This window comes from Stigmatopora nigra, chromosome 20 (assembly GCF_051989575.1).
Source record: "Stigmatopora nigra isolate UIUO_SnigA chromosome 20, RoL_Snig_1.1, whole genome shotgun sequence".
In the NCBI taxonomy this organism is placed as follows: domain Eukaryota; kingdom Metazoa; phylum Chordata; class Actinopteri; order Syngnathiformes; family Syngnathidae; genus Stigmatopora; species Stigmatopora nigra.
Window position 1 is genome coordinate 1,964,713 of NC_135527.1, and position 21,268 is coordinate 1,985,980.

Consider the following 21,268-nt stretch of genomic DNA (forward strand, 5'->3'; position numbering starts at 1 on the left):
CACTTATCAAAAATCTTTTCCATTCACTTATCAAAAATCTTTTCCATTCACTTATCAAAAATCTTTTCCATTCACTTATCAAAAATCTTTTCCATTCACTTATCAAAAATCTTTTCCATTCACCTATCAAAAATCTTTTCCATTCACTTATCAAAAATCTTTTCCATTCACTTATCAACAATCTTTTCCATTCACTTATCAACAATCTTTTCCATTCACTTATCAACAATCTTTTCCATTCACTTATCAAAAATCTTTTCCATTCATTTATCAAAAATCTTTTCCATTCACTTATCAAAAATCTCTTCCATTCACTTATCAAAAATCTCTTCCATTCACTTATCAAAAATCTTTTCCATTCACTTATCAAAAATCTTTTCCATTCACTTATCAGAAATCTTTTCCATTCACTTATCAAAAATCTTTTCCATTCACTTATCAAAAATCTTTTCCATTCACTTATCAAAAATCTTTTCCATTCACTTATCAAAAATCTTTTCCATTCACTTATCAAAAATCTTTTCCATTCACTTATCAAAAATCTTTTCCATTCACTTATCAAAAATCTTTTCCATTCACTTATCAAAAATCTTTTCCATTCACTTATCAAAAATCTTTTCCATTCACTTATCAAAAATCTTTTCCATTCACCTATCAAAAATCTTTTCCATTCACTTATCAAAAATCTTTTCCATTCACTTATCAACAATCTTTTCCATTCACTTATCAACAATCTTTTCCATTCACTTATCAACAATCTTTTCCATTCACTTATCAAAAATCTTTTCTATTCATTTATCAAAAATAATTTCTATTCATTTATCAAAAATAATTTCAATTCACTTATCAAAAATCTTTTCAATTCACTTATCAAAAATCTTTTCTATTCACTTATCAAAAATCTTTTCTATTCACTTACCAAAAATCTTTTTTTTTAACAATTCCCCTTCTAAGTTCATCAAACCTTCACATCCCTCAAATTGGGAGAAACCATACCCATCGCGGCAGACGCAGGCAACTCCTCACACTACGCATCCGCACAAATCCCACATGTGGTAACTCTCCAATCTCTATCCTGCAGTCTGGCAACCTGTCTCCCTTGTCACTTTACAACCATATTAATCACTTACTTAATAGGTTAAACAACAATTCTATTCTAAATTTATCGAAATTGATGTCAATACTTTGTGATTCACCCAATATTTCCGATCACACCAAGCGGAATCCCTAACTCAACACTCTCCGTAGAGTCCCTGCCTCAACACTCCCGTGGAGACCCTGCCTCAACATTCCCAGTTTTTTTTTAACAATTCCCCTTCTAAGTTCATCAAACCTTCACATCCCTCAAATTGGGAGAAACCATACCCATCGCGGCAGACGCAGGCAACTCCTCACACTACGCATCTGCACAAACCCCACATGTGGTAACTCTCCAATCTCTATCCTGCAGTCTGGCAACCTGTCTCCCTTGTCGCTTTACAACCATATTAATCACTTACTTAATAGGTTAAACAACAATTCTATTCTAAATTTATCGAAATTGATGTCAATACTTTGTGATTCACCCAATATTTCCGATCACACCAAGCGGAATCCCTAACTCAACACGCTCCATAGAGTCCCTGCCTCAACACTCCCGTGGAGACCCTGCCTCAACATTCCCAGTGGAGTCCCTGACCCAACACTACCGCAGTGATAATACTCATTCAAATTATCACACTGCACGGAGACAGAAATCAAAGGGTGAACTCACACTCTTTCTCGTTCCAAACCTGCCCTGGTTCAGAGGAACCCGTAACCAGATCATCAGAGCGGCGAGGGAACAGCCGTCGGGTTGATCCTTTTAATGGAGGGATGGAGGATGCTGTCGTCTTTTTTTTGCCCTTCGTCGTGCTCCGTCGCCGCTCTGGCAATTGTTGGCTTGTTGGGTCTCTGGTTTTCGGCACCAAAGTATGATAGATCTGAAAATACAACTTCAGGAGCAGGTTAAGAAAGTTGAGATCAATTTAAATAGGAAATAGGTTTATTACCGGACTACGGGATGGGGGAGAAAGCTCGAATAGCTGTGAACCGCTCACAGTCTGTGGTCCTCGCAATTCTTTTTGAATGAATAGTGGGTCAGTCTTTATATAGGAAGACGGGGTAATATTTCTAAGACAGCGATGTAGGACAGAGTTTAAGTGAACAAAACTCTGAGCTAATATGATTAGACATTTGCAGGTTTAAGTTGTATGCAAACACGATATTCTGATAGCTCATACAAAATGCTGCAGCCGATCTTATATTGCGCGATTCGAACAAACAATTACAAAGCAAGTTGGCCACATCGCACAATACAAGCAACCAATTGCAAACCCTGTTAGCCAGCCTAGATTACATTTCGCAATGCGAACAAACAAATGCAAGGCCAGCTAGTTAGCCTATGCTACATTCCACTGTCTTAACAAACAATTGTAAAACCAGTTTGGCGTGTTCAAAATATATATATATTTTTTAAATAAGATTTTTTAATTGGTCTTTCCCTGTATCAAAGGAGTAACTCAGTGTACATATTTCCGCAACAAATGTATCCGCCTTCAATAAACAAAACTAAAAATTGCTTTTTAAAACTGTTAGTGTGTTGTTGTTTTTTTGCAAAATAAAAGGATAACACTAGCCCCTCTGACATGGTGGTTCTTCACCCCTATTGTTCTTTAAACATGACACTGGTAAAACAAGCACAGGAAATGACAACAAGTACTTACTTACTGCTGAATCTAATATGCAAGAAATTGTAAAATGCAACAATTTTAAGACAATTTTAAGAGTGTGCTTATACACGGAGCGGCTTGTATGCAAGTGAATCCGGTCATTGTCAAACCAAATCTGAAAAAAGGCTAACTTTAAAAATGGGAAATAATTTCTAGTCAATTATGTTAACTATCATGTGCCAAAAGCGCAGTCCATTGATTGGTCAGAAGTTAAAATCAAAATATGATGAACATTAAGCCATAGACTTAACGTTAGTTATTAGATTTAAATCGTAATACTATGAGATAAAAGTCATTTTGTTGCTTATTTTTCTGTAATTAGAAGCTTCATGGGCATGAACTTTTGTTTACGTAAGTTCTGTATGGACACAACATTGCTTTTCACAATTTGGGCAATATTGGGAGTAAAAGTCAAAATTATGGGATTTATAAAGTGTTATATTTCTTATATTGAATTCACTCAAACTGGAAGTTGTTCAGGGTGCGCACATAACCTGTGAAAATTTAGATTTTGGAATAATTTGACCCCATGAAAGACACAATGTGAGTTCCTGAACCAAATCTTGCCATTTTGGATAAAATGTGGTCGAAAAAGGATCCTAAGGAAGAGTTCCCATTTCCCCAGTTAGTGAACGCCCCATCTTCGACTTCACCTGCGTGAGGTCCCCGTCGACCGACGACCGTCGACCGTCACCATTATTATAAATAATTATTATTTTTATTGTTGTTGTCATTTTTTAACAAACGATTACATTGAACGCAATTATAAACAGTGTTCTGGTTACCAGAGCATACTTTCAAAGCAAAGCTTCCTTTTCGGCTCGCAGCTCGGCTAATTCCCATTTCCCCAGTTAGTGAACGCCCCATCTTCGACTCCACCTGCGTGAGGTCCCCGACGACCGACGACCGACGACCGACGACCGACGACCGACGACCGACGACCGACGACCGACGACCGACGACCGACGACCGACGACCGACGACCGACGACCGACGACCGACGACCGACGACCGACGACCGACGACCGACGACCGACGACCGACGACCGACGACCGACGACCGACGACCGACGACCGACGACCGACGACCGACGACCGACGACCGACGACCGACGACCGACGACCGACGACCGACGACCGACGACCGACGACCGACGACCGACGACCGACGACCGACGACCGACGACCGACGACCGACGACCGACGACCGACGACCGACGACCGACGACCGTCACCATTATTATAATTATTATTTTTATTGTTGTTGTCATTTTTTAACAAACGATTACATTGAACGCAATTATAAACAGTGTTCTGGTTACCAAAGCATACTCTCAAAGCAAAGCTTCCTTTTCGGCTCGCAGCTCGGCTAAAGCCACTCAATGGAAAAACAACCTCACCTCGTTAAGGCCGCCCGCCAGCTGCGGGAACAGGTCGTCGGCGTCCTCCACCTCCTGGAAGTCGCTGTTTGGCGGAGGGTCTCTGGCTGTGGCCGCCATGTGTTTCCCGGCGAGGAGCTGCGAGGAGATATCTTGACGACTACACACAATGGCAGCTAAAGGCTACAGCCTTGAGCTAACCTCCGCAGCTCGTGAGTGATTGACAAGCGGGAGGGGCGTGCCGTAGAAGTCATGTGATTTGTCATGGTTGGTCACGTGACGATGTCCACGTTTTGAGCAAAAATGTAATAGGATGGGTCACCTTTATTAAAATTGACAGCCAATAAAATCCCTATCAATGATGATTTAAAACTCTTTAAGACCCCATAGTTTTAAACAAAACTATTTATTGATGTATTTTTAAGCGACTGTGTATCTTTCAAACAAAACTGTCGAATTTGTCGTCTCGAAGGTTTGAGTTCCTGGTATCAATAGACAATCTTTGTGGGTTGAGTCCGCGCACTATAGTGAATCCATAGATAACATATAAATACGGTAGATATCTAAAGTTATAGTCGGCGGTGTAAATAACTGGTGGTCATTTTCCGTTGGAGGCATTTATGGCGAGGTGTAGGTAGCGAACGTGGAGTTATTTTCTTCTCTAAAACGGGTGGATTTTATGCAAGCTTTGCCTGAAAGTTGAAAACCTGGCAATTTAGTAAAGCTATTTCGATTTATAAACTCAATTAACTATAATGCCCCGACGCAAAATGGCTGAACACAGAAAACAGTCCTCAATATCTTACGGCGGGGATCAGGACCTAGCCTTACTGATTCTCACTTCAAATGAACATCGTCACACTAAGAAAGGTTTAAAGAAAAAAAATGTGTAATGTCATAAATATGATTGTTCAAGCTGTGGTAGTTCTCCAGCTGCGGGACTGGTTATTCTGGTCTGGTAAGGAAGAATATTTCTAGATTCGTAGTGCCAACACGGAGGCTAACACAGGAATAGTGGTGGAGCCGTCTTTCGACGCGTGTGAGAATTTAATAATACAAGGTAAAGTTTGCACACTTTTTATATTTTGGTTTCCAATCGAAAACAAACAACCAACTCCGTGGTCAGGAGTCACGCGTCGCAAATGCTAACATGAAGTTTGTTACAGAATAAAATCTATCACCGCGGCCGCTACTCATTATTTTAATAAGTGACCACGGCTTTGTTTATCATAGTGAATGATATCCCATGAATATTATTCCATTTTGGAACAGACTGTAATATACTAGGAAGTTCAATATTAAGGGTCTGGATTTGACTTTCTTTTTAACGCTTTTAGCAGAACTCTTATCACAATCCCCCCATATTTTGAATTACATTCATTACGGTAATGCAACGTGACGTCCCAATTATTCAACAAATTATGTATCCAGTGGGACCTCGGTTATCGCGGTCAATGGGGACCGGGTCCACCTGCGATAAAAGAAAATCCGCGAAGTAGGGGACCCTTCAAAAATGCTTAGTTTTTTTTAGACCTTCATAAAACGTCAGTGTATTAAAATAGACCTTCATAAAACGTCAGTGTATTAAAATAGACCTCCATAAAATGTCAGTGTATTAAAATAGACCTCCATAAAATGTCAAAGTGTATTGAAATAGACCTCCATATGTATTTAAAGTGGATTTCCTTGTTCTCAATGTAAAAAAAAAAGCACTAAGTCATATGGCGGTGTCTCAGAGAAATGTATCCGAAGATGCACTATCCTCGGATAGACTAGGGCGAATATCCCGCTGAATTTCCTGGTTCTCGAAAATTTTCTAAGTCCGAAACATTTTCTAAGTCAAACGGCCGTGTTCAGAATATTTAATGTTCAATGGTTCATTCAAGTTCAGAAAGTTAAAGGTTAAAGAGCTGTTAATACAGACATTTGAAACGGAATAAAAATAATTAGTTTTCTCTACTTACCCAGCCACTGTATATCTACTGTATGCTAATTATTATTGTATTTTTTATTAGTTTATTTATTTTTTCTTTATCTTTTAGTTAATTTATTTAATTCATTATTTTTTGTTAGAAAATAAAGATATTTGATAACGTTGGAATGGTTTATCAGCGCATTTCTTGTGGAAATCCTGATGCGCCCCAGTCTCACCCAGACTCTGCCTCTAGCGGCCTCTAGGTAAATTGAGTTTGAGACCCCTAGTCTAGACTAACAGTAAAAGATTAGATTAGGTTAGATTACTTTATTCATCCCGTATTCGGGAAGTTCCACTGTCATAGGATCAAGAGGTTAAGAATTCAGACAAAGGAGAAGACATTTTAGACATAAAGTAAGTCAAATAAATAGGCATATATATATATATATATATATATATATATATATATATATATATATATATATATATATATATATATATATATATATATATATATATATATATATATATATATATATATATATATATATATATATATATATATATATATATATATATACCTAATAATAATAGTAATAATAATATTATTATAAAAATAATACTTTAAGATACAATCTTAATGTGACCTAGCTCGTATGTCGAATTACTCGTATCTCTAATGAACTTTTCCCATAGAAATGAACGCAATACAAAATTAATTCCTTCCCACTCTCTAAAAATACCCTCTAAAAACAGCATATTGGAATGGAAAAATATGTTTTTATTTGTTCTAATTCACCATCTACTAACGCAGTAACGAATAACTATCTAGATAGTTATTCGTTACTGCGTTAGTTTTTAGTTCAATGCGGGAGGAGAGAGATACTTTTTGCACTGCAACACACTCCTAACATAACACAAACAAATTTAAATGAACTTGGATTATGATAGACACACTCAAAAATAAATTTAATCTAACCAGACACTAAAATTAATTCTAATTTTGTTTTTTGCCGGAAGTAGTACTTCACTCGTATTAACGTACAAGCTCCGCCACTTGCACTGACTAACAAGGAAAAAAAACACTGCAAAATGGGCCGGGTGCCTCTTTTCCATAAAATCAGAAAACTCTTGCCACTTCGCTAACATGTATTTTATTTCCCTTGTAGCGAGGTCGTTCCTTCTTCCATCTCCTCTCATTACTGAGCTCTCCGGAAAGCTCCGCCCATTACCAATTGTTTGAAGGTATCTTCATACGAGAAAATTGTGGCGAGAAAGAGTGCCAATGCTGTTCCCATAAGCAGCCTCTCACGTCTCGGTCACCTAGTTGTCTCGTATGGTCGTACCTCGAGGCAAATATTTGTTCGGAATTTTACTCGTACTTCAAATTCCTCGTATGTTGGGCACTCGTAATACTCAAGGTATTACTGTGCAGCAAAATGTTAATGACTACCATTCAAGGGTTTAGTTGTTAGTTGTGTTAGGACCGTGGAACTAATTAAATAATGTACATATAAATTACACCTCTACTTACGAAACTTTCAAGTTACGAAAAAAGTATTGCAACCAATTAATTTCATAAGTAGAGGTAGGACTGTACTACATTACCCCAAGACTTAAACTAAAGTGCATACTTCATATTTGATGTGGTATTCATAACTGTCATGGGAAAAAAAAAACTTTTGCCCTTAACATGACACTTTGAACTGTATCTTTGTGTCTATATGGTTAACATCATCATGGCTGTATGAATACTTTGAGGCAGGAAGTTGTGTATTATTTGCTTCAAGTTAAGTTTAATATGTTAACTATACATATATATGTGAAGATTTAAGTCTGTTGGAAAACTATGTTATTGTGCCTTGTAAAGCGTGAATAAAAGCATTTGAACTGTTGCTGGATGGGGTGACAATTAACCCTAATTCATGTTTTGGGCTAAATGCTAAACTACTAGCTAGAAAGCACTACTTTAGCTGGTAATTCAAGATGATAGCTTTATTATCACACGTTTCTATAGCAGTGGCGGGCCGTCTGGGCCTTCAAGGCCTCCTCTGCTGGCCTAAGAAATATCTGAATAGTATATTATATTTTGTCCATCAATACTTATTAAAGAATTCCAAATTGTCTGTTAGCTTCCTTTCATTGCTTTCCTCCCTGGTTGCACTGCTTCCAGATGTGGGTTTTCATATTGAAGCATTTAACCAATTACATTTCAGCCATTATTTGTTGCCAGGGTCAGAAATCTGCATCAAGGCCTTCACAATCAGTTCTGTGGGCTTTGCTGCATTAAACAAGCGTCGATAAGACTGTTGCTTTAACCAATCAGAATTCGATTTGGTGACACCAAGGCCATTTTGCAGGCATTGGGATACATCATCGCTTTAACCAAACTATGATTGGCTAGTAGGCGGACCAAAGCCAAAGTGAGCCAGCCAGCGATCGCAAACTCCACCCACAATGGCAGACAGAGGAAAACAAATTGATTTGGTTGCAGATTTGCTCACAAAGCTATTTTCCAGACTGACGTTTCCATAAAAAAATGACATAATTAAGAAAGGGTGGTCAACTCCGAAGCTAGCAAGCCTGTTACAGCCGAGAAAAGGGTGTGTCCGCTACTTTCAGTGTGCTAACTATGAGAGATCCCAAGCTGTATTTGGAGCGAACTCGCAATTGAACCGGGCTCACAATTGTCATACTATATGGGAATATAGCCATATTTTACTCACCAAAAATCTGTCTTGAAAATGGCTTTAAATCAACACACCAATATATTTGCTTGTGCAGACAAGCAATGCCAGAAATATGACAGGACAGGCTCGACCTTCATCATTAGCTTCGATGGCGATAGAAAAGAATTAAGAAGGAAAGGAGGACGAATATTGGGTACAGGTAAAAAAAGATTTTTTTTGAGTAAAATATGGCTATAATCCTAAATAATATTTGATTTGTGAGCCCGGTTCTGATATCTGAAAAGCTCCAGTGTTTCTATTTAATCACTAAATGCTCATAGGAAGTGGATTTTACCCCATTTTAGTGCAATTTTTAGCCGTTTCGCCATCGACGTCCATCACAGTCTTTTCCCGCTGAAATCACCCCCCTGGTACGGTTGTAATGTCTGAAAAGCTCCAGTATTTGTATTTAATCAAGAAATGCTGCTAGGAAGTGGATTTTACCCAATTTTTGTGCATTGATTTATTGATTATTTTTTCATGAGTTGCAGCTGTAGCTGCAGTCGAGGTTTTATAGCCATAAAATAGTTTTTGAGAGTTGAAGGCCCTACGAGAAAATGCACGGACTGCCACCGTTCTATAGTAACACATTTATTAGTAGAAACCTTTTGTGTAAAAGCTTATTTAAAAAAATTAATGTCTTTATCTCAAACTGAGATGTCATGTTACAGTAATTACTTTTTAATTGGTTAATCCTTTCACCGTTAACAATGCCCTCTGGTGGTATTTCATAATTTGATCCGTTAGGATTAGATTGAGAAAACCTGTAATATGAATCTGATTCTAGTTTGATCGGAAACTATGTCAAGGACTAGAGAAAACTGAGAATATTTGCTCCACACCACTTACCTAGTCCATTTTTAACGTCTACAACACACCTTAATCAAATAATCAGAATCATTAACAGTTTCTGTACAGCTTGCTGATGAGTTGATCATTTGATTCAGGTGTGTTGGAGAAGGGCCGGAGTTGGTCAACCTTGCTCTACATTTTGTACCCCACTTTCATTTTCTGAACCGCTTATCCTCACAAGGTCGCGGTAGGTGCTGGAGCCTATCCCAGCTAACTACGAGCACCTGGCGGGAGGAACCCTGAATCGGTGGCCAGCCAATCGCAGGGCATAAGGAGACGGATGATCATTCATGCTCACACTTATCTAGGGGTAAGTTAGTGTTCAACCAGTTAGCCTCCTGTACAATTTTCATTTTTAAATTGCTAGTGTGGCTCTCAAGGAATATAATTTGGAAAATATTAATTGTTTCTGGTTCCCACTCCCTGGCTTAATGTCTCACGCTTTCTTGACAGACATCATCGGTCACCACAAGTCCGCGCAGATGGACGCGACGGCGTCGGCCGGACTCTCGATGGTTGACGCCGGCGTCAACACGACGGCCAACTGGGAGGAGCAGCTCCTGGCCTCGCTGGAGGTCGTGGATGAGCAAGCGGCTGGGGAAGATCAACTGGTCAAGCGGCAGCAATATGAGGATGAGGAGCGAGAAAAGGCCATTGCGCTGATGCAGAAGAAGAAAATGGAAACTCAGCGAGAGTATCAGGTTAGCCCCTTAACGCTAGAACTAACTTTACTTATTCACAGCCATTGCTGGAAAAGCCAAAAGTAGCCAAAGTTCAAAATCAATCCAGACATAAAAATAGAATAGAAAATAAAATGAACAGGAAAAAAATTGGAACGCCAGCTTTTGCAGACAACAATTATTGTTAGCGTTAGCATTCGTAGTTCATATTAACGAATGCAAAAACAAGTAGCGTCCATTTTTGCATAGCACTGGTTGTCAGAATACACACAACTAACCAATAGAACAGCGCAACTCCATGCGTAAACAAGACTGCCCCCTCATTTGAATAACCATATTTTACGGACTATAAATCTCACTTTTTAGTTTGGGTGGACCTGTGACTAATACTCTAATGCGAGTTATTTTTTTCTTCTGACAACCGAAAGCCTTTTGGATTGGATTGGATAACTTTATTCATCCCGTATTCGGGAAATTTCGTTGTCATGTTGATTTAGTTTTTTTTAACACTTCTGTAATCCCTCGAATATTGCGGCTTCATTACATCCATTTTTTTTAAATATATAAATATATAAATGTGTATGTATGTATGTATGTATGTATGTATGTATGTATGTATGTATGTATGTATGTATGTATGTATGTATGTATGTATGTATGTATGTATGTATGTATGTATGTATGTATGTATGTATGTATGTATGTACGTACGTACGTACGTACGTACGTACGTACGTACGTACGTACGTACGTACGTACGTACGTACGTACGTACATATATACATACATATACATACATACATATATATATATATACATAGCCACGTATTGCGGCTTCATTACATCCATTTTTTTTAAATATATAAATATATAAATATGTATGTATGTATGTATGTATGTATGTATGTATGTATGTATGTATGTATGTATGTATGTATGTATGTATGTATGTATGTATGTATGTATGTACGTACGTACGTACGTACGTACGTACGTACGTACGTACGTACGTACGTACGTACGTACGTACGTATGTATGTACGTACGTACACACAAACACACACACATATTTTCAAATTGGCTTTTCGATTATCGCGGCCATTTCTGATAAAAATTAACCGTCATATGCGAGGGATTACTGGAAAAACTTAACAGTTTGTTCTTGGTTTTTAGGAAAATAAAAAAATTGCCTTTGCAAAATTGCGAATTTACTCCAGTGCTAATTAAATATATTTTTCACCTCTTTATTGTGTATTTTTTATAGTCCAAAAATATTGGGGGTTTTATCGTGCACATTCTTGCTCCCAGAGAAAAGCCTATAGCATACTTTTTTTTTAAATACCGTATTTTCTCGCCCATAAGCCACATTTGTAACAAAAAAAGACCGAATCAAGGGGACGGCTAATATGCACACAAGACATACAGTAGATGTCAGCAAATCTACATTACACATGCAAAAAAACTGCAATTTGACGGCACCGTGACCCAGTGACGTCGCAACAAAATGGCTCCGTTGCGTCATGATGCAAGCGAATGCGGCTGATGCGGTCATTTATTTCAAAATAGAGAAAAGATAAACGGATAAAACGCTAAACAAAATTTCTTTTGACGTCTATGAATAAAACGTGAAAAAACTCAACTTTTCTTCGCTGTTCGCTCAGGGCACAGCCATCTTACCAAGAGGGCTGCCATTTAAATCTAGTTAAACATGCTCTGACTGGCCAGACGCGAGTAGCCTTGATTTTGAAATAAAACAAAATTCCACAGATTTTTTTTCATTGTATTTCTTGTTCGAAAGTGACAACTATTGGAGTAATATGAAACATCGAAAGAATTGAGATATTTTGACATTAGAACCAATATGGCTGCCACAACATCTTAAATTTCTGGTAAGAAAATTATAATTTCCGTCTTTAGAAAGCATCAGGTTCTCATCAAGAAGACTTATTTCTTTTTTTAAATTTAATAATTTGATATTTTACATTTACAAAGACAGGCATATTGACTTCCTTATGATATTGACCCTAATAATGTACTTTTGATTCATACGGTATCTCAGAAATACCACTTGCAATGGTTTTTCTTATGATTTTCCCTTCAAAGTAACACAATTGTACTACTAAAACCATGAATATGGAGGAGGAAATTGGGAATCAGGGGGGCGGCTTATACTCGATAAATGTGTAAAATTCCCAAATTTCAAGGAAATTTTTCGGGTGTGGCTTATACGCGCGGGAGGCCTAAATGCGAGTAAATACGGTAAAACTTTTTTTCTCTATATATATCCATGTTTGTTTTTTCTGCCTACATTATTTTACTGATAGTCTCCATAATAATTACATTGCTTTTCCATGCCCCCATCTGATAATGCTTTATTTATTTTAAATAATTTCCTTATCATTTTTGTTTCCTCACATCTTTCATACAAAATCGAGACACTTTGACCAATATTAAAGGGTTTATTGGTAGTTGTATGAGGACTAAAATAAAAGACATTACATATTTATACATTTATACATATATATAATTTTCAAGTTACGAAAAAAGATCTAGAATCAATTAATTTCATAAGTAAAGGTACGACTGTATTATTTCCTTTCATTGCGCATATTTCAGCTAGCACGGGTGGGACTTATAGTCCGAAAAATACAGTAAAACACTTTGCTGAGACAGGTTCTGATTGAGAAGCTGAACTCGGTGCGTGTGAAGCTCAAACTGAACAACTCCAAAATCACCCACGAGAATTTCCAGTCCAAGAAGCAGCAATTCATCGCGGGAAAAAGATCCGCCGAGGACGAGAGAAACAGGTGTGCCCTAATCTCACCGCCCTCTTTCAGTGACGAGCGCTGGTCTTGAAACGAGCGCTATGCGGATTTCGGCGCCGGCCAGGCTGTCCGAGGAACTCAAGGAGCTCACCACAAAGTTGGCGGCGTTGACGCGAGAGCAGCAGGAGGAGAAGGACTGCTGGGAGGCGGAACTTATCGAGTTGAAGAAGAAGATGGAGCGAGTCCGCCAGGAGGCAGAAGAAAGCGAGAGTGCCGCTTTGCGAGACCAGATCCTAGCCGTGGAGGTGCAGAGAGATGTTGCCGTCAAGCGCATAGAGGCTTACCTCGCAGAGGTACAATGCTCCAAAACAACGAAACACATGCTTTAAGTTCTCTATTAAGCATCAACAATCCAAAAACTTAAATAATAATACAATACAGTAATACATTGAGATACGAGCTTAATGCGTTCCGGGACCAAACTCGTATGTGAATTTACTCGTATCTCAAATAAATTTTTCCCAGAAAAATGAACTAAATAGAAATTAATCCGTCCCCACCGTCTGCAAAAGCACCAAAACAGCATATTGCAATAGAAAAACAAATTCACCACCTATTCACAAAGTAACAGGTACCTATTAAGTGGTTATGATGTTTAATACTAAAATGTGACATTATTCAGTACAGACAGACGGGGGTGTTTCCCACAGAGTGCGTGGAGAAGAGAGAGAGATATATTGAGCTTCCCCGTGCCTCACAACCAAGTGTATCCCAGTTCGTGTTTTACAATTATCCAACCAGCCACAACTCTCATTGAAGGGTTCCCCCGGTCGGTGGCTTTTTCAGATGCTCGCTACGGTTTGTAGATTCCGCTGTCGATTTCACAGATTATCGATTCGGTTATGCTTTCTCCCGCTAACTGTTTATTTTTTAACCATATTCAACAAACGCTCTCCATCTCGTTATTAATGTTACTGTGCAGCTCGTAAATTCTGGTTAGCCCTTCATTGCACCGGCTGGCTTTGGACCCATTGTGTTTCCCTAAATTTTTCCCTGATTCATGCAAAAAATGCAACCTGAACAGGTGGTTCTCATAGGTAATCATAAAATTGAGATTAAAGTCATTTCGTTGCTTATTGTTATCGTATTTACTCGCATATAAGCCACCTTGCATATAAGCCGAGCTCTTAAATTGCCTTAAAATCATTGAACAATTTCTCACGTATGAGCCGCCCCCGATTAACAATTTTTACCTCCATAATCATGATTTTAATAGGGAATAAAAATGTGTTACTTTAAAGGGAACATCTTAAGAACAATCATCGTACATGTTATTTCTGAGATACTGTATTAACCAAAAGCACATTATTATAATATCATTAGGAATTAAGTCATCCAGTAATTGTTGTTTTCTTACTGCAAAACAGCAAATAACTAACAAATATGTAGTAAATGTTACTGTGCCGACATCTATTGGTGAAAAGGTATCGCAAGTCTTGTGCGCATATAAGACATACTTTTGATTCAGTCATATATTTTTTTTAATTACGGCTTAAAATTCAATATGTAACATGAACCTGAAGTTGTTCTGGGTCCATGGACATCGAGTTTTAGAGACATAAGGTTTGTATGAAAAATAAGATTTTGATTAAAAAAAACTGCGCTAACTCATCCCAGGTGTTCGAGTATGTGTCGTCGCTGCAGCCTGCCGACCGGGATGAGAAGGCGAGCTGGGCCATCAAGGAGACGGTGGTCCGCAGAAACCTAACGGAGCTCCAGGAATGCTCCCAGGATGTCTTGGCCAAATTGAAGAAAGGGCACAGGTCGGATTCCCTGCCGTGCATTAACGTGCCCACACTGCCGCCTATTCCCACGGTAAAAACTTGCGACCTACCTGCACAAATACACAGCAATACGTGCACATGGTCTGTTTTGATAACATGTTTAAGTAGGTGTAGATGTATTGTCTGATAAATTACAGGCAGTTGTTGATTTACAACTGACCTATGTCTAAGTGCTGGATTTCCCAGACTATAAGTCAACGTTTTTATTTTTTTGTTTTATAAATAGTTGACTTAAGCCCCAATGTGACATCTGTGTGAATATATTCATGTATTATGTTTTCATTTGTTAACTTAACCCCAAGACGGCGCTTAAGGCATGTGTTGATCATTTCAAGATTAGCTGTGGGTGGACTTTTGGCTTATCCGAGCAGGGTCGCCTTGACAAACCAGCTGTAATTTACCCCAAAAAATTATTATGATTTTTTTTTGTAAAATAAGATTATATTCCCTCATGTTGTCTTTCAACATAATATATAGAATCATACCTTGTGATACGACCGCTCGTCATACAACATGCTTGTCTTTTGACGGAAATTTCAAATAATTCGCCCGAGATACGATCGAAATTTTGTGATGCAACCAAGCCAGGTGGCCATGGCACTGTCTTAAATATAAAATATATATAAATATATAAATAAAATATATCTACGACCACTGGGCGGAATTTGCATTTCCCCACCCACCCGCCCTTTCCGCCAAGTTGGTCTACATTTACATACCGTGTAAACGATATTACTACGAAATTCACCAATTTAAGGCAATTTTAAGGTTGTGGCTTTATACGCGGAGGCGGTCAAGATGCGAGGAAATGAGGCATTTTTTTTGTTTTGGATCAAATTCCCACAAAAGTACAAATTATTTTTTTTCCCTTTTCATTCATCATTTTTTGGGCAAATGCAACTTTTACTCGGGTGAAATTTATAGTCCGGACAATACAACACCGTATTTTCAGGCATATAAGCCACTCTCACATTTAAAAATTCCCCTAAAATTATTGAATTTGACACTTTATCGCATATAAGCCGCCCTGATTCACAATCTTGACCTGCATATTCATGGTTTAACACGGAGTATAAATGTGTTACTTTGAAGGGAAAACCTTAAAAATCCTCACAAGTGGTAATTTTGAAATACTGTATGAATCAAGAGCACATTATTAGGGTCAATATTATAAGGACATTAGTATTTCATCCAGTAATGTTTTTTTCTTACTGCAAAACAGAATATAACCAACACATAGTACATTTTCATTTGCCGAGATCTACTGGTGAAAGAATATAGCAACACTGTACGTCCTGTGCGCATATAAGCCGTACCCTTGATTCAGTCATCATTTTTGGTTACAATTACGGCTTATATGTAAGAAAATATGGCAGTTAATCTGTTAACGATTCTGACGTTTCCTCTTTGCCAGGCCGAACTGAAGTTGAGACAGATGATATCGCAACTTCCCGCAGTACCGCCCCCGATGTCCGCCACACAATTCCCCGGCATGGCGCCCACTTCCGAGTCTGGCTCCACCAGTCCCCAAATGTACCAGGAGCATTATCCACCACCCCTACCCGTTAACCGCTTGGAGGCCACCGCCTCGTCTACCACCGTGTTGAGCAAGCTAAGAACACGTTTCCCACATATTTCCGATATGCAGCTGAAGCAACTGCTAAAGCAGGTAAAAAACAAACACGGGACGCTCTCAGGTAGGTCAGTGAAGGATGTGGGCGATCAGATAGCTGAGCTCCTGGTGTAGGGTAACTTGGCAGTGCGACCACCGCCCGCCCATGGCGCCGCGCCATCCTAGCTGTGCTTGATGTGTGTGACGAATGTGCACCCGGAAAAGCGGCACCCGCTTCCCCGTACCACGCCGTCCACAAAGACTTCATCCGTGTGTGGATTGAGTTCGGTAAAAACTCCTGCCCTTTCTGTCCCAACAAATGAGCGTCAAGCTAGTTAGCGTAGCATCGCGACATCATTTGTCCAGTGTGTTTTTCCGAATGAATAAATCCTTTTAGATTGTTCGCATTTTCATTGAAAGCCTTAATTTTTTCGTACCTCTACTTACGAATGCCTTTAGGCATGCAAGTTTCAAGTTACAAAATGTTTTGTATGCAAATGAGTGACTCGAGAATAAAAGCAGTCAATTCAATTGGATGTCGCACAACAACCATCATCTATGTTGCAAGATTCTCTCTTAAATACCCTATTAATGATTGGAATTCCCCTTATTAAGCGATTAAAATGCAACATGTGACTCATGGCAGCAACATCATACTTTACTTTCATTAGCCTTTGAAACCTGAGCCAAGTTAGCTTGTTTATGCTTACATTGTTTGGGGTAAAGATGGCATCTTTACGTTTGTAGATACGTTGGTCAATAGTTCAAATTAAAATGGATGGATAGAGGCATAAAATTGTCTTTGTGGATGCTGGCAATGCATTCATTTTTTTACTGTAATTTTTCGAAAATGTTTTATTCTATACGATAGAACTTCACAAATAAGTGACATGGAAAAATATCGAAGTCACAAAATCACATATAATGTACTCTTTCAAGTTACAAAAATTTCTGGAACCAATTAATGACGTAAGTAGAACTACGGCTGTATGATACAAAAATCCAAAAATGTACATTGTTAGGTTCATTAATAATTAGATTTTATTATAATTCTAAAACTATACAAGGAAACATCTATTCATTTGTACATCAATTAATTGCACATCTCTGGTGTTACTTGCAAGAGAGAATCCATTTCTGACTTTGTCCTCGTCAGAAATGATTCTCCCGAGCGGCATTTTCTCCTGCCCATTTAAGGCCTCGAATCAAAACAATTACAAGGTTATAGATTCGATCCAATTGCGTAAGCAAAAAACAACTGCAACAATAATCGCATATCAGGTCTTCATTAATAACAATTAAGGTTGGAACTCAAAAACAAATCCATTGGAAATTAAACAAACAACCCTCCATTCTGCAAAACAATTCCATAGCAAGCGAAATGAGCGTCACAATTTAAAACAATATGCGAGTAATACCGGACGGAAGTTGATTGTTAGCCATCCACTAATCAACAACAATTTAAGCGTCTTCATTGCGAACTTATATCTGGGGAAAGTCGAGTTTAATCCAAATCAAACAATCAACAGTCCTTGGATTCATGTGAGAAGCCAGGGTTTCTGAACTATTTTGATAAGTCCAACTTGATTGGGACCTTTCCCTCTCCTCATCAGGACTGCAAGCAGATGCACCAAAGTGACCCCTTCCAGCGTCAATCTGCTAAATTAAACAAAGCATTTCCAATATATTATAATGTATAAACTTAAAGAAAGGGAAGCACATATAGTACATTGGGACCTCGCTACTTCGCGGTTCCACCACCGCGGCTTCAGAGCTTCGCGGTTTTTTTTTGGGGGGGGGGGGTAAAAAATACAAATATTACATTGAAATTCACCGGGGCTTTCGCTCCGAGCCGATCTGGGGACCGTGCACCACGTCGGACTTATTTTTATGAGACACCGCCGTTTGACTTAGTCGTTTTTTCGACATTTTTCATGAGAACCAGGAAATCCACTTTAAATACACTTTCACGTTTTATGGAAGTCTATTTTAATACACTGACGTTTTCTGTAGGTCTATTTTAATAAAGTTTCAGGTTTTATGGAAGTCTATTTTAATACAGTAAATTGTTCATTAGAAGTGTTCTAGACCCTCAATTGTTATTGTAAACAGACATATTTTACAGTTTTTTTTGTTATAACATGAATTTCACTCTCTCTCTACCCGTATTCTATATGGTGTACTGTATACAGGGGTGTAAATAAAAATAAAAATACAAATACAAATACAAATACAAATACAAATACAAATATAAATACAAATACAAATACAAATACAAATACAAATACAAATACAAATACAAATACAAATACAAATACAAATACAAATACAAATACAAATACAAATACAAATACAAATACAAATACAAATACAAATACAAATACAAATACAAATACAAATACAAATACAAACATAGAAACATAGAAATACGAAATCAGAAATACGAAATCAGAAATACGAAATCAGAAATACGAAATCAGAAATACGAAATCAGAAATACGAAATCAGAAATACGAAATCAGAAATACGAAATCAGAAATACGAAATCAGAAATACGAAATCAGAAATACGAAATCAGAAATACGAAATCAGAAATACGAAATCAGAAATACGAAATCAGAAATACGAAATCAGAAATACGAAATCAGAAATACGAAATCAGAAATACGAAATCAGAAATACGAAATCAGAAATACGAAATCAGAAATACGAAATCAGAAATACGAAATCAGAAATACGAAATCAGAAATACGAAATCAGAAATACGAAATCAGAAATACGAAATCAGAAATACGAAATCAGAAATACGAAATCAGAAATACGAAATCAGAAATACGAAGTCAGAAATACGAAGTCAGAAATACGAAGTCAGAAATACGAAGTCAGAAATACGAAGTCAGAAATACGAAGTCAGAAATACGATTTCAGAAATACGATTTCAGAAATACGATTTCAGAAATACGATTTCAGAAATACGATTTCAGAAATACGATTTCAGAAATACGATTTCAGAAATACGATTTCAGAAATACGATTTCAGAAATACGATTTCAGAAATACGATTTCAGAAATACGATTTCAGAAATACGATTTCAGAAATACGATTTCAGAAATACGATTTCAGAAATACGATTTCAGAAATACGATTTCAGAAATACGATTTCAGAAATACGATTTCAGAAATACGATTTCAGAAATACGATTTCAGAAATACGATTTCAGAAATACGATTTCAGAAATACGATTTCAGAAATACGATTTCAGAAATACGATTTCAGAAATACGATTTCAGAAATACGATTTCAGAAATACGATTTCGGAAATACGATTTCGGAAATACGATTTCGGAAATACGATTTCGGAAATACGATTTCGGAAATACGATTTCGGAAATACGATTTCGGAAATACGATTTCGGAAATACGATTTCGGAAATACGATTTCGGAAATACGATTTCGGAAATACGATTTCGGAAATACGATTTCGGAAATACGATTTCGGAAATACGATTTCGGAAATACGATTTCGGAAATACGATTTCGGAAATACGATTTCGGAAATACGATTTCGGAAATACGATTTCGGAAATACGATTTCGGAAATACGATTTCGGAAATACGATTTCGGAAATACGATTTCGGAAATACGATTTCGGAAATACGATTTCGGAAATACGATTTCGGAAATACGATTTCAGAAATACGATTTCAGAAATACGATTTCAGAAATACGATTTCAGAAATACGATTTCAGAAATACGATTTCAGAAATACGATTTCAGAAATACGATTTCAGAAATACGATTTCAGAAATACGATTTCAGAAATACGATTTCAGAAATACGATTTCAGAAATACGATTTCAGAAATACGATTTCAGAAATACGATTTCAGAAATACGATTTCAGAAATACGATTTCAGAAATACGATTTCAGAAATACGATTTCAGAAATACGATTTCAGAAATACGATTTCAGAAATACGATTTCAGAAATACGATTTCAGAAATACGATTTCAGAAATACGATTTCAGAAATACGATTTCAGAAATACGATTTCAGAAATACGATTTCAGAAATACGATTTCAGAAATACGATTTCAGAAATACGATTTCAGAAATACGATTTCAGAAATACGATTTCAGAAATACGATTTCAGAAATACGATTTCAGAAATACGATTTCAGAAATACGATTTCAGAAATACGATTTCAGAAATACGATTTCAGAAATACGATTTCAGAAATACGATTTCAGAAATACGATTTCAGAAATACGATTTCAGAAATACGATTTCAGAAATACGATTTCAGAAATACGATTTCAGAAATACGATTTCAGAAATACGATTTCAGAAATACGATTTCAGAAATACGATTTCAGAAATACGATTTCAGAAATACGATTTCAGAAATACGATTTCAGAAATACGATTTCAGAAATACGATTTCAGAAATACGATTCCAGAAATACGATTCCAGAAATACGATTCCAGAAATACGATTCCAGAAATACGATTCCAGAAATACGATTCCAGAAATACGATTCCAGCAATACGATTCCAGCAATACGATTCCAGCAATACGATTCCAGCAATACGATTCCAGCAATACGATTCCAGCAATACGATTCCAGCAATACGATTCCAGCAATACGATTCCAGCAATACGATTCCAGCAATACGATTCCAGCAATACGATTCCAGCAATACGATTCCAGCAATACGATTCCAGCAATACGA

The 21,268-nt window shown here is 37.4% G+C and overlaps 2 protein-coding genes across 3 annotated transcripts in view; one reads left to right on the plus strand and one right to left on the minus strand.

The window, feature by feature from the left end:
* snx2 (sorting nexin 2) overlaps positions 1-4,367 on the minus strand; it is a 29,571-nt gene extending 25,204 nt beyond the window's left edge. The window contains exon 1 of the mRNA XM_077741926.1: positions 4,151-4,367. Within this exon, the coding sequence (XP_077598052.1) occupies positions 4,151-4,249 (99 nt within the window). The 5' untranslated portion in view covers positions 4,250-4,367. The remainder of the gene's footprint in view (positions 1-4,150) is intronic.
* Positions 4,368-4,747: 380 nt separating this feature from the next.
* Positions 4,748-16,939, plus strand: LOC144213466 (uncharacterized). 2 transcript variants are annotated; one of them, XM_077741952.1, is made up of 7 exons: positions 4,748-5,189; positions 9,807-9,935; positions 10,079-10,326; positions 12,979-13,112; positions 13,195-13,423; positions 14,748-14,893; positions 16,329-16,479. In XM_077741952.1, exons 3-7 carry the CDS (start codon positions 10,108-10,110, stop codon positions 16,336-16,338), a joined length of 738 nt encoding a protein of 245 aa, XP_077598078.1. In that variant the 5' UTR covers positions 4,748-5,189; positions 9,807-9,935; positions 10,079-10,107; the 3' UTR covers positions 16,339-16,479. The 2 variants fall into 2 exon arrangements, with proteins under 2 accessions (XP_077598078.1, XP_077598077.1); XM_077741951.1 differs by having other exon boundaries at positions 4,749-5,189; positions 14,748-14,945; positions 16,329-16,939.
* The last annotated feature ends 4,329 nt before the right edge of the window (positions 16,940-21,268 follow it).

Excerpts from the sequence above, each read along its gene's own strand:
- LOC144213466 (XM_077741951.1), top strand. The coding sequence starts at position 10,108 with ATGGACGCGACGGCGTCGGCCGGACTCTCGATGGTTGACGCCGGCGTC. Across the intron at positions 13,113-13,194 it reads GCCGAGGACGAGAGAAACAG|GCTGTCCGAGGAACTCAAGG; the intron begins GTGTGCCCTAAT and ends GGCGCCGGCCAG. Across the intron at positions 14,946-16,328 it reads CACTGCCGCCTATTCCCACG|GCCGAACTGAAGTTGAGACA; the intron begins GTAAAAACTTGC and ends CCTCTTTGCCAG.